The sequence below is a fragment of the Lepisosteus oculatus genome, chromosome 10, assembly GCF_040954835.1.
Source record: "Lepisosteus oculatus isolate fLepOcu1 chromosome 10, fLepOcu1.hap2, whole genome shotgun sequence".
In the NCBI taxonomy this organism is placed as follows: domain Eukaryota; kingdom Metazoa; phylum Chordata; class Actinopteri; order Semionotiformes; family Lepisosteidae; genus Lepisosteus; species Lepisosteus oculatus.
In genome coordinates, this window is record NC_090705.1 from 23,331,312 (window position 1) to 23,344,160 (window position 12,849).

Here is a 12,849-nt window from a genome sequence, read left to right on the forward strand (position 1 = left end):
CAACGCGCACACACAGGTACTAATACACGAGGATACATTTATTAATACATAGAATATGCATATAAACCTAACAGATCTTATCGAGAGGGTTATCAAAATACAAAAGATATATATTCAATCAGTTACAAAGAGTTACATATATCAAGAGGACATACGTTCAGTATATCATTCATTTAGACCGTTTCATAAATGAACTTGGTTACAACTTCTACATTAGATACTCAAAACAAGTACATAACTCTTAGGAATTAAATTGATATCAACTGGTTGGGATAACAATTGAATTCTCGAGCTGTAATGCATTGAAGTTGAATACTCATCCAATTTCTGGGGATTCAGATCTCCTGCGGGCACAAAGAAACAGTTGCAGGCTGTGCTGTCCAATCCGCGCTCTCTGGCTCGGTGCCAGGCTGTGCTGTGCGGCTTGCGACGGTGCGCTGCTGATGCTCACTGTTGGCTTTAACTAGCAAAGTTTGTGCACAGGAGAAAAGATAACTGTGGGTCCCAGCAAGTCAGGAAGAGGACCGGTTCGTTCCTGATGAAGAGCTAGTTCTGAATAGCAATTCAGCTGTCCACAGTTCCGACCTGTTCACGAGGCCTGCTGCTGGTTCCTCTCTGGCAACCTCCACTCTAGACTCTTAGAACAAAGGAAAGTTCTGGCACTCGGACACACTGGCCGTTCCGTGGTTGTCCGGGCTGAGTCTCAGGATGGTCAGGAGGCGCGCTGCAAGGATGTCCTGCCCTTGGGAGCCTTCTGCTCCTGGAATTCTCCTTTGAATTCCCTTTAGAATTGTTGGATCTGAATCTGAATCTGAATCTTGTCTGAATCTGAATCTCCCAGGCTCTCTGTGTTGCCTGTTTTTACCTGGAGGAACTTCAGCTCATTGATTGGCTGAAAGTTCCATGGGCATCAGAGTCCCACGTGGGTTACTCGGCCCTACCAGTCCCTGATTGGTTGATCAAGGTGAGATATGAGTCACTTAGTCCTGACACTTAGTAATGCAGTCCAGATGTCCAACTCGCACTCCCAAGACAGATAGGCGCCAATGGGTGACCATTGATCATGATAGCCAGGCTTAGCTAAGTGCATCCCCCTTTGGGAGCTGTCCTTGGACCTTAAATCACCTTGCATGAATGGTTTCTCTGTGGCTGCACCACAGAGATGAACAGAGAAATGAGGCCTAATTTGGGAAAGCTCAGAAACACTTAATTCTGCCTTATTATTAAGCCTCGCCGCTACATCAGTATAGTGTGTTACAGTGAGCGAGTTCTTCAGTAGCCTTTAAATAATGTACCTTTCCCAGGATAATTAGGGTGAAAAATCAGAAACAGATATGATGTAGTCAAATTTCTATTAGCTTAGTTTGGCCTTGATTTGTCTCTGATTACCAGGCATTAAATGATCTGCACTACCAGATCTTCATCAGATGACATGCAATTCCCTTTCTGACTCATGTTAGCAATTCTGATGTTTAAAAAAAGTGGCGGAACCTGCACATTTCTGATTTTGTAGAGTTTGGGTGTAGAGTTTTTATATGAATACAGTATTTAACTTCATCATTTTTTTCTAAAACAGCTTGAATGTGCTCTGTAAGGAAAAGCTGAACACAGTATTTGAAGCAGGCCAGCTCTTGCCTTCTTCCTTGTTGCCAGCTTGGCCCTTCTGGCCACAAGGTTCTGCACTATTCTTACAGCTGGAATCAACTGTGTTCAGGGTTTGAGTGACGAATTCATGCTCGTGTGCAGGGAGTTTGTGACCCAGACAAAGCAAGCCTGCCAGACAATGTCAGTTCTTTAGTCTGTCACACAGAGTAGGTAGAGATAATGATTGTGGTCTCCAGCCGTTATTAGCTGTGGAAATAGACAAGAGTAATCTCTTGTTAGCACTTTTTTCTGCTCACAGGAATATCTGTCTAACAATTTCAAACATTGCTACAGCAGTGTGACAGATACCGGAAGGAGCCATGTCCGAAGAATGCTTTTAAAGGCCCTGGAAACCTTAAAAACCTCTTCAAATAAGGGTCAAGTTGAATACAGTATGTGAATGCAGTTGTGTCATTGAAAATATACTGTCAATATAGAGTGAAAGAACATAGTTTTTAAATGTAATAATTCAGGCATTGAGATTTGCATTTATGCAGTTGAGCATTTTACTGAAGCAATCTCAGTGAAGTACTTTGCTCAAAAGTACAGCAGCAGTGCTCTCAATTGGGATTTGACCCCATAGCTCTTAGTTAAGTAGTTCAAAGTCCAAACCACTACTCTCACATCACCATCTCCAGTAACATTAATGTGTGCATTGCATAGCTATAAAATGTCATAAACTCTCTTTGATTTAGTGTCAGATATCAAATATAGGTTAAGCTTACAGCCTTGTGTTTTCTGATCTGAACAGACATGTTGACAATGTCTAGATTTTGTTCCTGTCTGTGCGGTCCACCCCTCTGCGCTATTGTACATTTGTAATAAAGTGGGCACTTTCATGCCTGTTTTTCATACTTACAAATAAATTTTTGCCACAATGAAGGCAGGTTCCTCCGTAGCCGAAAGGAAAACACCATCCTCATACTGTGACCTCCCAGATCATCAGTGTGTCTGTGATCTTGGAATATTTACACAATTTATTCTGTGTAAATATGATTATTTGTACTTCATCCTGTATAATTATTACTTTGTGAACTACTGTACTATAGATAGGGGAATTATCATGAATGAGTTAGTGTTCTTATGTTGACAATTTAGGGCTTTGTTATGGTAAAAACTAAGTAGTGCTGGGTGATTTTCTAAATCTCTGATATGAAATGCAGGGTTCTCTTGTAAAGTTGTTTGGGATTCATTTTAAGATTACACATTTTCCACGTAAGCATGGTTTTCGAGGAGCGAATCGCACGTGTAAATCGAGGGATGGATGTATTGTGAAGTGGTGTAGGCTCGTGACCCTGCCGTGTCTTTTCTCCACAGTTGTAAGAACAAGCTGTACCCAGATGACCTTCCTCGCACGAGTGTGGTGATCGTGTTTCACAACGAGGCCTGGAGCACCCTGCTGCGCACCGTCCGCAGCGTCATCAACCGCTCACCTCGCCACCTCCTGGAGGAAGTGGTGCTCGTGGACGATGCCAGTGAGAGAGGTGAGCTTGTGCTCTCTGGCACCCCATGAAAGTCAAAGGCGTGGTTAGTGTACTGCGAGACCCAGGTCTGCAGGGTTATATACTGTAGTCTAGGGCTTCCCTGTCTAATGCTTTTAATTACATTGGGCTAATACAAAAACAAATTAAAGTCAGTTTTTTAAAAAACATTCAATCAATCAATAAAAAATACTGTGAGAAAAGGTTTAGGTGCAGCCATGTGGCAGTAGCATAGGAGAGTTTCTAAGCAGACAGTACTCAATACCAAAGTATGAGTGAATCCCCAACTAAACAAATTTCATTGTCTTGGTTTCAGGGCTACAACCATTACAACATGTAAAATGTTATTAAAAACCTCACAGAAATAAAAAAATCTGTATATGGGAAGTACGAGAACTGGTGGGAGCAAATATGTATTCTTGGACAAAGGTGAAGGATTTACAGTTTTTCTTTTATACAATATCATACAACCAAGCCTACTTTCAGATATTTTAAACTCAGATTTTAGAAGAGAGATGGGCTGTAATTAAGGGTGAGCTTTACAATTTAGGCTGTCATAGAGGACCCTGTTAAAAGATCTCTTATAGAAAAGCTGTTCAGCTTTGAGGTGACTCATTTTTTTATTTACTTACTGAAAGTATTCTTAATGTTTTGAAAAATTTGAAAAGATGCTAAAGAACGTTAAAATAGATACCATTTAGCTTTTGACTTCTTGAGCTTTTGAAGGTTTATGACTACATCTTGAAAGAATATAGGACACTCTCTTGGTCCTCTGTGGGTGAAAATGTAACAACACACCGAAAGACCTGTTCCCAGCATCTTTTTTTCCTGTATTGAAATCCAACTAAATTATTCAGCCAGTGAAATTGTTCCTAACACCACTGTGATCAGTCGCTGCAGTGAATTGTGAAAACAAGAGAGACTCCTGGTGAGCACTGTCACTCCTTGCACAGTGAAATGATAGGTTTTGCTGCTGAAAGATTAAATGACTTAAAATGCCTCTTGTAAGAATTACACCTAATAATTATCTTGCCTGTTAGTGACAGGGAGTCTTCCCTTCTCCTCAGAGCCAGAGGATACAATCATTTTGTCTGAAAACTTGATTTGGATCTGTTACAGATAAATATATATTGTACATTTGAAACATGATCATCCATTCATTAATAATATCTTGTTAACTTATTTCTATTTTTTCATCTTCAAAGTTTATGTACTTATCCATCCTAGCAAGAGATTGCCAAGATGTTACTTCTTTAAAAAAAAGGCTGCTATACTTCAAACAATTCTATTATAGGGTGGTCCTACTATGATAAATCAATGTGCATTGCACCTCTGTATAAAATAAGACTGTGCTGTTTTTGAGGATTTCATCACTGAAATGAACTGTACTGGCAGACTTGTGCTCCCTGTAGACCTCTGTCATCAGGAAGCTGTGGCAGCACAGGATTCTGTTAAAAAAGTAGAGACCTGGCTACTATGTACTACATGCTATGTACTGCTGAAAGCTGCAAGGGAGCCTTTTTGCACAGAACACTAATCCCTTATTTTTGTGCATATTGCCTAGGAACAAAATCATAATTTTTTTTGTTGAATGCCTTAAACACAGTGTTGTGAATGTATTTTTTTTTGTTTAGCCATGTGCGAGGTGAAAAGATCGCACTGGGCCTGAGTGTTCTCTCAGCAGGTCCACTGGTTTTACTTCTCAGGGACTTAAAAAGCACTTTGCTCAGCTGATGAAGACTCTGGCTCCGAGTGCAGATTGAACTCTGTGATCCAGGGCACGAGTGCCGTGGCACTCTCGGGTTCTCAATTAGCTCAGTGCCGTCGGGAGCAGAGCTGGTATTATTATTGTTATAGTCTTGATATTGGTTCTACTCTTGGCAAAACAGGGAGTCGTGGTAGCTCAGATCGCAAAGGGCGTCTAGCTCCTGACCGGAAGGTCCCGCGTTCAATCCCAGATTGAGGCAAGTGATGTAGCTCTAATTCCTTCCAGACGGCTCCCAGGTCCACTCAGCCTGCTTTCCAAATGAGTACTGGGTGTTAATCCTTCCAGGGGTAATAGGCCGGCCGGAGCGTGATGCTGACCACATCACCTCTAGCTCTAGTGTGAGATGGTCGAGGAAAATGGTTGCCCTTGTCCCCCATTGCCCATGGGTCTTTATGGCCTTAAAAGGGGACTGACCTACCTAGTCTTGGCAAAACAGATAAGCCAGCAGTTTTGTGGTACTCCCAGGTTGTGGTAGTCTCAATGAAAGATGCACCTCTCCTCCAGTTGGCGCCGAGCCCCTGGAAGTTGCTGCTGACCTTTCTTGTCGCTAAATGAGTAGATGGGTCAGTGGCGTCTTGCCTGCTCTTCCTCATGCTCCCCACATGCGTAAAAAAATCGATGCCAAGAGCTGAGACACAGACACACAATTGGCGATTCCAAACTCGGTGGGCATACGATTAAAAAGCTTGCCAAAAACTGAATGAAGGGAGCCAACCAACAGAACCCTTACTGACCTTTTCCCCCTTGTTACTTATGTTTTTAATAAAAAAATATAAACCATATATATCCTTGCTTGTGACATTTATAAAATAGGTAAAGTATTTCCTTGATCTTGTCTGAAATTGTGGAGGGATAGCTGCTTTCTCTTTATTTTGGATGTCATTTTCTCCTAAAAATGAGTTTTCAACTTACTACTCCTCAGTGTGAAGGTGGGGATGGGTAATTTCTGTCACAAGTGTCCCTGTCCAGCTCATTTCCGGTACAGTTGTTGCACATAGTCTTATGTGTACTTCAGGAAGTCCTTCTCTTAACAGTACTGGACCAGAGTGGAAGTTCGGGATTCCTGTTCATCTTTGAGGAATGATTAGACAGTTTTGCACTGTACAGGGTGTTTTTTCATCGGGTGATCCTGTCATATGACAGCTCTGGCCAGTGCTCAATGAACTTTACCCTTGGTGACCCGTGTCTCCAAAATTAACTGTTGCGGTTACAAAATGAAGCATTCTTCACGTAGATTTCAAGGACTGCATATGTGAGCAAATCTAACACGCATTTAAAAAAAATATTTCATGGTTGAGAACAAGTTAAGCTCCATACTGTACCTTAGAAGAGGTTAAAATCGAAGACCATAATTCTGTTTGTGCTGAAAACATTCCGTATCATTTGGTGCTTGGGGACACAAAGAACCTTTGCAATAATTTTGTTATTGTGTTGTCGGCTTCTAGTGTAAACACACACAGATGTTTAAGCTGATTGAAGGAGCAAAAAGCTCAAGCAAGTGAATAGGGATTTAACACAAAGTACACGATTGAACTAAATGCAGTTTGGGTTCAGAAGTTAAAAGCCTTTCAGCTGTGGTGCAGTTAATTGAGAGAATGACAGAAGGGGGTATTTTTTTTGTAACTATTTTGTTATTTTTCTAATAATGTTTTGGCTGATTGCTCGAAACTGGATGTCTCCCAGCTGGTGTCCACTGGAGCTTTCTGGTATCTGAAGAATGCACTTCTTGGCCATCAGCGCCGAAGTGTTCCCAGCAGACGCAGGAGAGAAGTCAAGGGCACACCATGCAGATTGGTGGGCACAGATAGTGTTTCATATCAGCTTCATATCTGAAGTACTTATTTGCTTTTTGGAGGGTAAATATTGAAAATGCTGAAACATTAACCTCCCTGTACCTCATTAGCAGTGGAGCCAAAAAAGTCTGCCCCCGCTCTCTTTCTGTGTTAGATAGGTCACTTGTTATGGTTTTTATTACGGATTGATTTGGCGTCGTGCCAGTCTGCTCATTTCACGTGAGCCCCATCCGCAATCTGATTGGACTTGAAAGCTGAAGAGCAGAATGTCTGAGCCTTTCTCTGGCTCTCTCCCTCAGAGGAGAGTGCTTCCTGATAGATATATAATGATCATTTAAAGTTATAGAACATGAGTCTTGTTACATTATGTGGCATAATAAATATTACGGCCCTGCTGGGTTGCTCTCTCGTGATGTATAGTGAGATGAGGCAATATGTTGGTCTTGACATTCAGAGACTATTTAAATTAAGTCAGCAGATCATGTAATCATAGCAGCTATAAATCACATTTATTCATGGTGCACAATAAATGGCCAACTGTCCTTTTTAAATATAAATGCAGCTAATATTTTAGGAAATACAGGGCATTGAATTAAAATGATACATACAATATTTATTATTTTGATTATGTTAATTTGCAGTCATCTGTGTAGTTATGTTTTTTTGTATTGGACATGCTGATAGAGTTTGTGATTTCTGAATTTATGTACCATTGCTACTGTAGGATTTTTTTTATAAACAAAGGGACAGACTGGCATAGAATGTCAGCAATATGATCTTTTAAGTGAAGCATTGGATGCGTAACTTTAATCCACGTTTTTGAATTAAAAAAGATAATTTGCTGGCAGAAATACAGTAACTCGTGATCACTAGTGAGTTGAGTGTTGAGTAAGGGCAGTTGCTGTTTGCAGGACAGATGCAGTAGGAACATAACCGACATCGTGCTTGTCAGCCATTCTATTGGGAGCAATGTGTGTAAATTCATGTTAATTACTTCCTGTAGAATGTCCTTGTGAATGGCACCTTGCCTCATCATTGACGTCCTGTTGCTAAGGCAGCTTCAAGCAAATGAAAACGAAGACGATTCTTCCCACACATCTTCAGAGTTTATAGCTACAAGTCTGCTTGTACGGTAATTTGTGTTTTAGGGCAGCATCTTGTTTGCTAGTTAACTTATGTGTGCATTTACTGATGGGTAACATTCCCCTTTAAAGGTGAATTTAGTGTTCAAGTGTAGGAGTTTGTGTGTGCTTACTTAGACAATTGCACTGTATTAGACACGGGTCTGTTGTTCAACTTCAGAGAGTTTATAGGGATTTTACTGATGTGTGAAGTGCATATAGACATCAAACAATTAAGCAAATCAAGTGATATGTGCCCTTCATGTTAGGAGGCTGAACTGTAGTTGATGTCTCTGAGCCTGAGTCCTTCTGCCTGTCAGCCTGGTGTTTAGAGAGCTGCGGTGGGAGATTGTGACAGGGAGGGAAAGAGGTTAATGAGAATTCCACAGCTTTTGGAAAGAGCAGCTCCAACTGGATTAGTCTGGGCATGATAAGAGACAAAAAGGGAAAAACTGGGCTTAAACAATAAAGCTGGGATCACAAGGTTCTGCTGGGACACTGTGTTCTCGCTTCAGTTGTCGCTCGTGTCTTCCAGAATTGTCTGCTTTCTTATTTTTGCAATTTATATGGCTTTAAAAAGACTTTTAATTGTCATTCTTACAGCTCACTGCAGTTTACTTTTTTCTTTTTTTCTTGACCTATAAAACTAGTATCTTGATGCGCACCACTAAAAGCCATCAGAACTGAAGCAGATTGTCTGATGCGGGTCTCTCAGGAGAAACCTCTCACAGGAGATACTCTAGGGCCCGAGAGAAAAGCCAACACTGACCACTCAGAAATGACAGCTGGAATAAGAGCACACAATCTTCTTTTTATCACTGACTGGAAGCAGACGGATCAGGGTCTTAAAAGCCTAAGATCTTTTGCATGTTGTTCCAGATGATCTCTTTATTGCCTGATTAAAGCTGTTGTTTTTTAGTTTAAACAATTAAACACCACAGAGCGGGTGATGGTTTTAGGCAGATAACAGTCTTCCATGTCCAGACCTTGAATCCTGAGGTCCATATTCTTACATCACTTGATGGCACTGAACCCCACTTCCTCCTGCATTATTTAATATTTAGTAGAATAAAGGATTGCGATTTTACCAACATCAGAGGTGGTTGGCCGCCTCTGGTTTTACAGTAGGAAGAAGGAAAAACAAAGTTTGCATCTTGTGGATCCAGGGAGTTGGTCGTCTGGTATGAATTTCTGCATCATGAGTTTGCATGAGTTAAGCTGACATACACTAGAGTAGGGTGATGTTCAGCGAGATAAACTGAATCAGCCCGGCGTGCAGTGTCCTGTGTCGAAGGAGAAGTGAGCAGTGATTCACAGTGCTGACCCTCATTAGGAATTCAGAACCATTGTCGCAGCTCAGAAATAGCTGTCCTGAGTGAAGGTGCTCTCATCAGGGCCGGCTGTCAGATTTCTTTCTACATTCAGGGATCAAAGTGACTGGAAATGCTGGAAGGGCTCTTGGTGTTCAAGTGGGACTGTATTAACATTTTAAACAGTGATGTTGGACAGCCCGCACCTCTTATCTTGGCTAGATAAGCATGTGGAGGTGTAGGACAGAAGAGCGACTGTTAAAATCATAGCCATGCTTCTTTGTTTCTGCCTTCAAAGAGCCTTTATCATCTTTCTTAAACTAAATTAGCTGGCTCAAGGTGGATCATGAACAAGGATTTAAATCACTCAAATTATTCTCTTTGTTTAGTTTTGTTGATGGTGGACTCTGTCCCAACAGTGTTTTGTAGTTTTTCTCAGCGTTCATAAGAATTAATAGAGAGACAAGCTAGTTTAACATTTGTACTGTATGCAGCCAGTCTTTCGAGTAACCTCTTGAACAAAATCTCTTTCTACGGCAGTCACCCTGCTTGTCATTTTTGGCCAGTACAAGAAAATATTTTTCTCTCATTAAAACATACAGCAGGTGTGTAGCTGAGAGTACAGAAGAACGGGTGTGATGCTCTAGTTAAATGTTCAAAACAGGCAGTCCATGCATAGTTTTTGAGGGTAAAGAACTTTCTAGACTAATCAGTTTGCTGGTGCAGACTGAAATCAGAAAGATTTATTTTATGGATTTTATTTTGAGCATTCACAGTGTCATAAGGTGTATTAGTGAGTCATACAGTACCTCAGGGTAGTGGCTGCTTGTTTTTGAATGCCCACCAAGGCAGATTAAGGTGTATGCCTGCCCTCCAGGAGTTGCCCAGGGTGTAACACAGTAAGGAGTGAATTGTAATCCCCACTTGTAAGCTGTCAGCTATAAGTGCACCTATGCAAGACCCAGCCTTTTTCCATTGACATGATTCATTCGAAGCGATTGCATTTCAGGGTCCGGTATGTAATTGTTTTTTTAAGGCAGTGGTTTGTACCAATTCATTACTGTCCATTTGACTCTAAATTCAGTGTCGTTGCCTGGTACAGCACACAATCTCTACACTCAAGCAGCTGCCCTCAAGTCAGTTGGTGTACGTTTGTCCCCAGTTCCTGCCAGTCCAAGGGCTGTCAGGGATGTATGCATTCTGTGGGGGCAATTCAAAGTATATTTTCTTGACAAATTGTTTTCTAAACAGCCCCGACTTTCTTGTTCCTTGGCTGCTGACGCTAATGTCCTGATCTGATGTTGCTGGTTTATAAACCGCAGTGCAGTTTTTCCTTCTCAGACATGTCAGAAACCCTCTTGAGATGAGAGGCAGGAGAGGCTCTGTGCCTGCTTTTGAATCAAAGATTGGATAAGTTCTCTTTTCCTGTCAAGTGGAAGCTGGTTTGATTGATGACTCGCCACTGTCAAATGGTTTGGCTCAGAGCTTTTCAGGTCAGTATTAAAATATGAACTTACTGTGTTGAAAGGAATTGTTACAGGACTATTCATCCTGTGGGACAGCTCAGTGAATGAGACTCCTATACATCAGGAACAACCCATAAACCTTCTCTGACTGGGTTTTCCACTTTTTATCAGTGAGTGTTGTAAATCATCTGTCTGCTTTTCAGTCACCAAATGGACAGATACAGTAGAGAGCCCTCTTTGTTAAGAATGCACACCAGGTGTGGTACTTGTCTCCTTGACAAAAGTTCCATATTTATTTTAATCCTCCAAACCATTGAAAGTGCTTTATCTTCTCAGTCGTATGTTTTACTGTCTGCCTTTTGCTCAGTAGTTATGCCGAGAGAACGTCTTTCCTGGCAATGTTCAGTTTTCTCCAGGACCTTCTTTCAGAAATACAGAGAATTGAGTTAGTGCTGCGCAGTAGTCCAAAGCCCGCTAGTGAAGTATACTGCACTGAAGGCTTTGTAAAACAGGGGTCATATCTCTCTCTTAATGCCGGACTTTCATCCTGGAAGTGGCTGTTTTAGAAGATATTTCTGGTGACTTAAGCACAACATCAAGAAATAATATTAAGCACACAAGATGAGTTTTGGGAAGTACAGTTTTTGACTGTTAAAATTCTCAACCATCTCTCTCTGCAGAACACATCTCTATGTATAGTTTCAAGGTGAATCTTTTGAACTCTGAAAAGCATACCTATAGCCTTAGCAGATCTGTAGTTGCATAATTAGAATTAATAAATCTTCTATGTTAACCTTTATAAGACTTCGGAAAGTTTTCTTCTTAATTACTGTGGCCTTGACAGGAGGCATTTTCTTCTTTTAATGCAAAGATTGAAAAGAAAATACCACATTGCTTGCCCGAGATTTAACAAAGCTATTATCGCAGGGTTCACGCGATATCTCCAATCTCTGCAGTAGGAAGGGTTGAGAAGAAAAGGTCATTGTCTTTTTCAAGGATAATGTGAAAAGGGTAAATGTATTGAGTTCTTCAAAATCAAAAGAGCCCAGTGAATTGAATTGTTTTTTGTATCTTGAGTGGTAAGGGAGATATTGTTACCTTCGCATTCATGGAGGTTAGCAGAAATAAATGTAGATTCTCCAATAATAAGCATTTTTAAAAATATATTTTTAAATAAAAACTGCAGTTGTGATTGCCTCTTATTTCCAGATCTGGAATTTTCTTAAAAGGGAACCAGCTAAGCAGACACACAATTAAGTCATGTTAACCTCACTTTCCAAACCGAATTGATTACTGGTATTGTGCCAGCTGTGCAGCAGGTGACAGATTGATGATGTGGTGAGTTAATACCATTTCAGTCACTGAGCCTTTTGAATCGGCCTCCTGGGTGGACTTTGACGAAAGATCTGCTTGCCTTGAGTGAATTTTACTCACTGATGGTGGGATGGCGCAAAAGCTTCAATTCCAGGCCTGAATCAGTGGAAAAATAATCTTGCCATGGAATTGATGAGGAAGATAGGAAGAGGTCATAAATAACGTTACTACAGGGATGCTCTTAAAATGAAAAAGCATTGTTGCTGATCACTCTGTTGAAGCCTCTATCTGCAATGCTCTGTTCGAAGTATCAAAGTACTGCTGCAGATCCAGACTTTGAGACTGGTGAACTGGCTCAACTCTGAGCCCATGTTTACTGGACTGACTTACTTTATTGTCCCAGATGGGATTTTTTTTTTTTCCAGGCAGGTGAAAGACACAACACAATACACTATGCAATTAACACAACCTAAACCCCTTAACCAATAAGAAAAATACAGTAAATGTGTAAGACGAGAAGAGCAAGTTAGCATCTTTAGTAATCTTTGCAATTTAGAAAAAAAAACAGAAATAAGTTGAAATACAATCAGTTGCCAATATTAAGGAGGTTAATACCTGTGGGAATAAAGGATAACTTAGTTCTGTTTGATGCTATAATGGAAGGGGCTCACATTCGCTGTACTAGGGGTGGTCATGGCAGTCAGTGCTGATATTGGCCTTCAACACTATTAGTTTGGTATACATGTCTAACAGCTGTATCTGTTGTTTTACGATACTTTTGCTACAGTACTTTCACTGTCCTGCTCAGTCTGTTTTATTGCATGTAGTCAGGTTATAAAACCAGGCTACTTCAGTGAATGTTGGAAGAGATTCAATAAAAGTTTTATAGAATAAAGTCATTATCATACTACACACATTCAGAGAGCATAGTTTTCTCGGAAGAATAATCGCT

The 12,849-nt window shown here is 40.7% G+C and overlaps 1 protein-coding gene across 6 annotated transcripts in view; it reads left to right on the top strand.

Annotated features, from left to right (window-relative positions):
• galnt1 (UDP-N-acetyl-alpha-D-galactosamine:polypeptide N-acetylgalactosaminyltransferase 1) overlaps positions 1-12,849 on the top strand; it is a 202,288-nt gene that overhangs the window by 133,981 nt on the left and 55,458 nt on the right. For all 6 annotated transcript variants that reach the window (XM_069195001.1, XM_069195002.1, XM_069195004.1 and 3 more), the window contains one exon: positions 2,962-3,128. In XM_069195001.1, the coding sequence (XP_069051102.1) occupies positions 2,962-3,128 (167 nt within the window). The remainder of the gene's footprint in view (positions 1-2,961; positions 3,129-12,849) is intronic.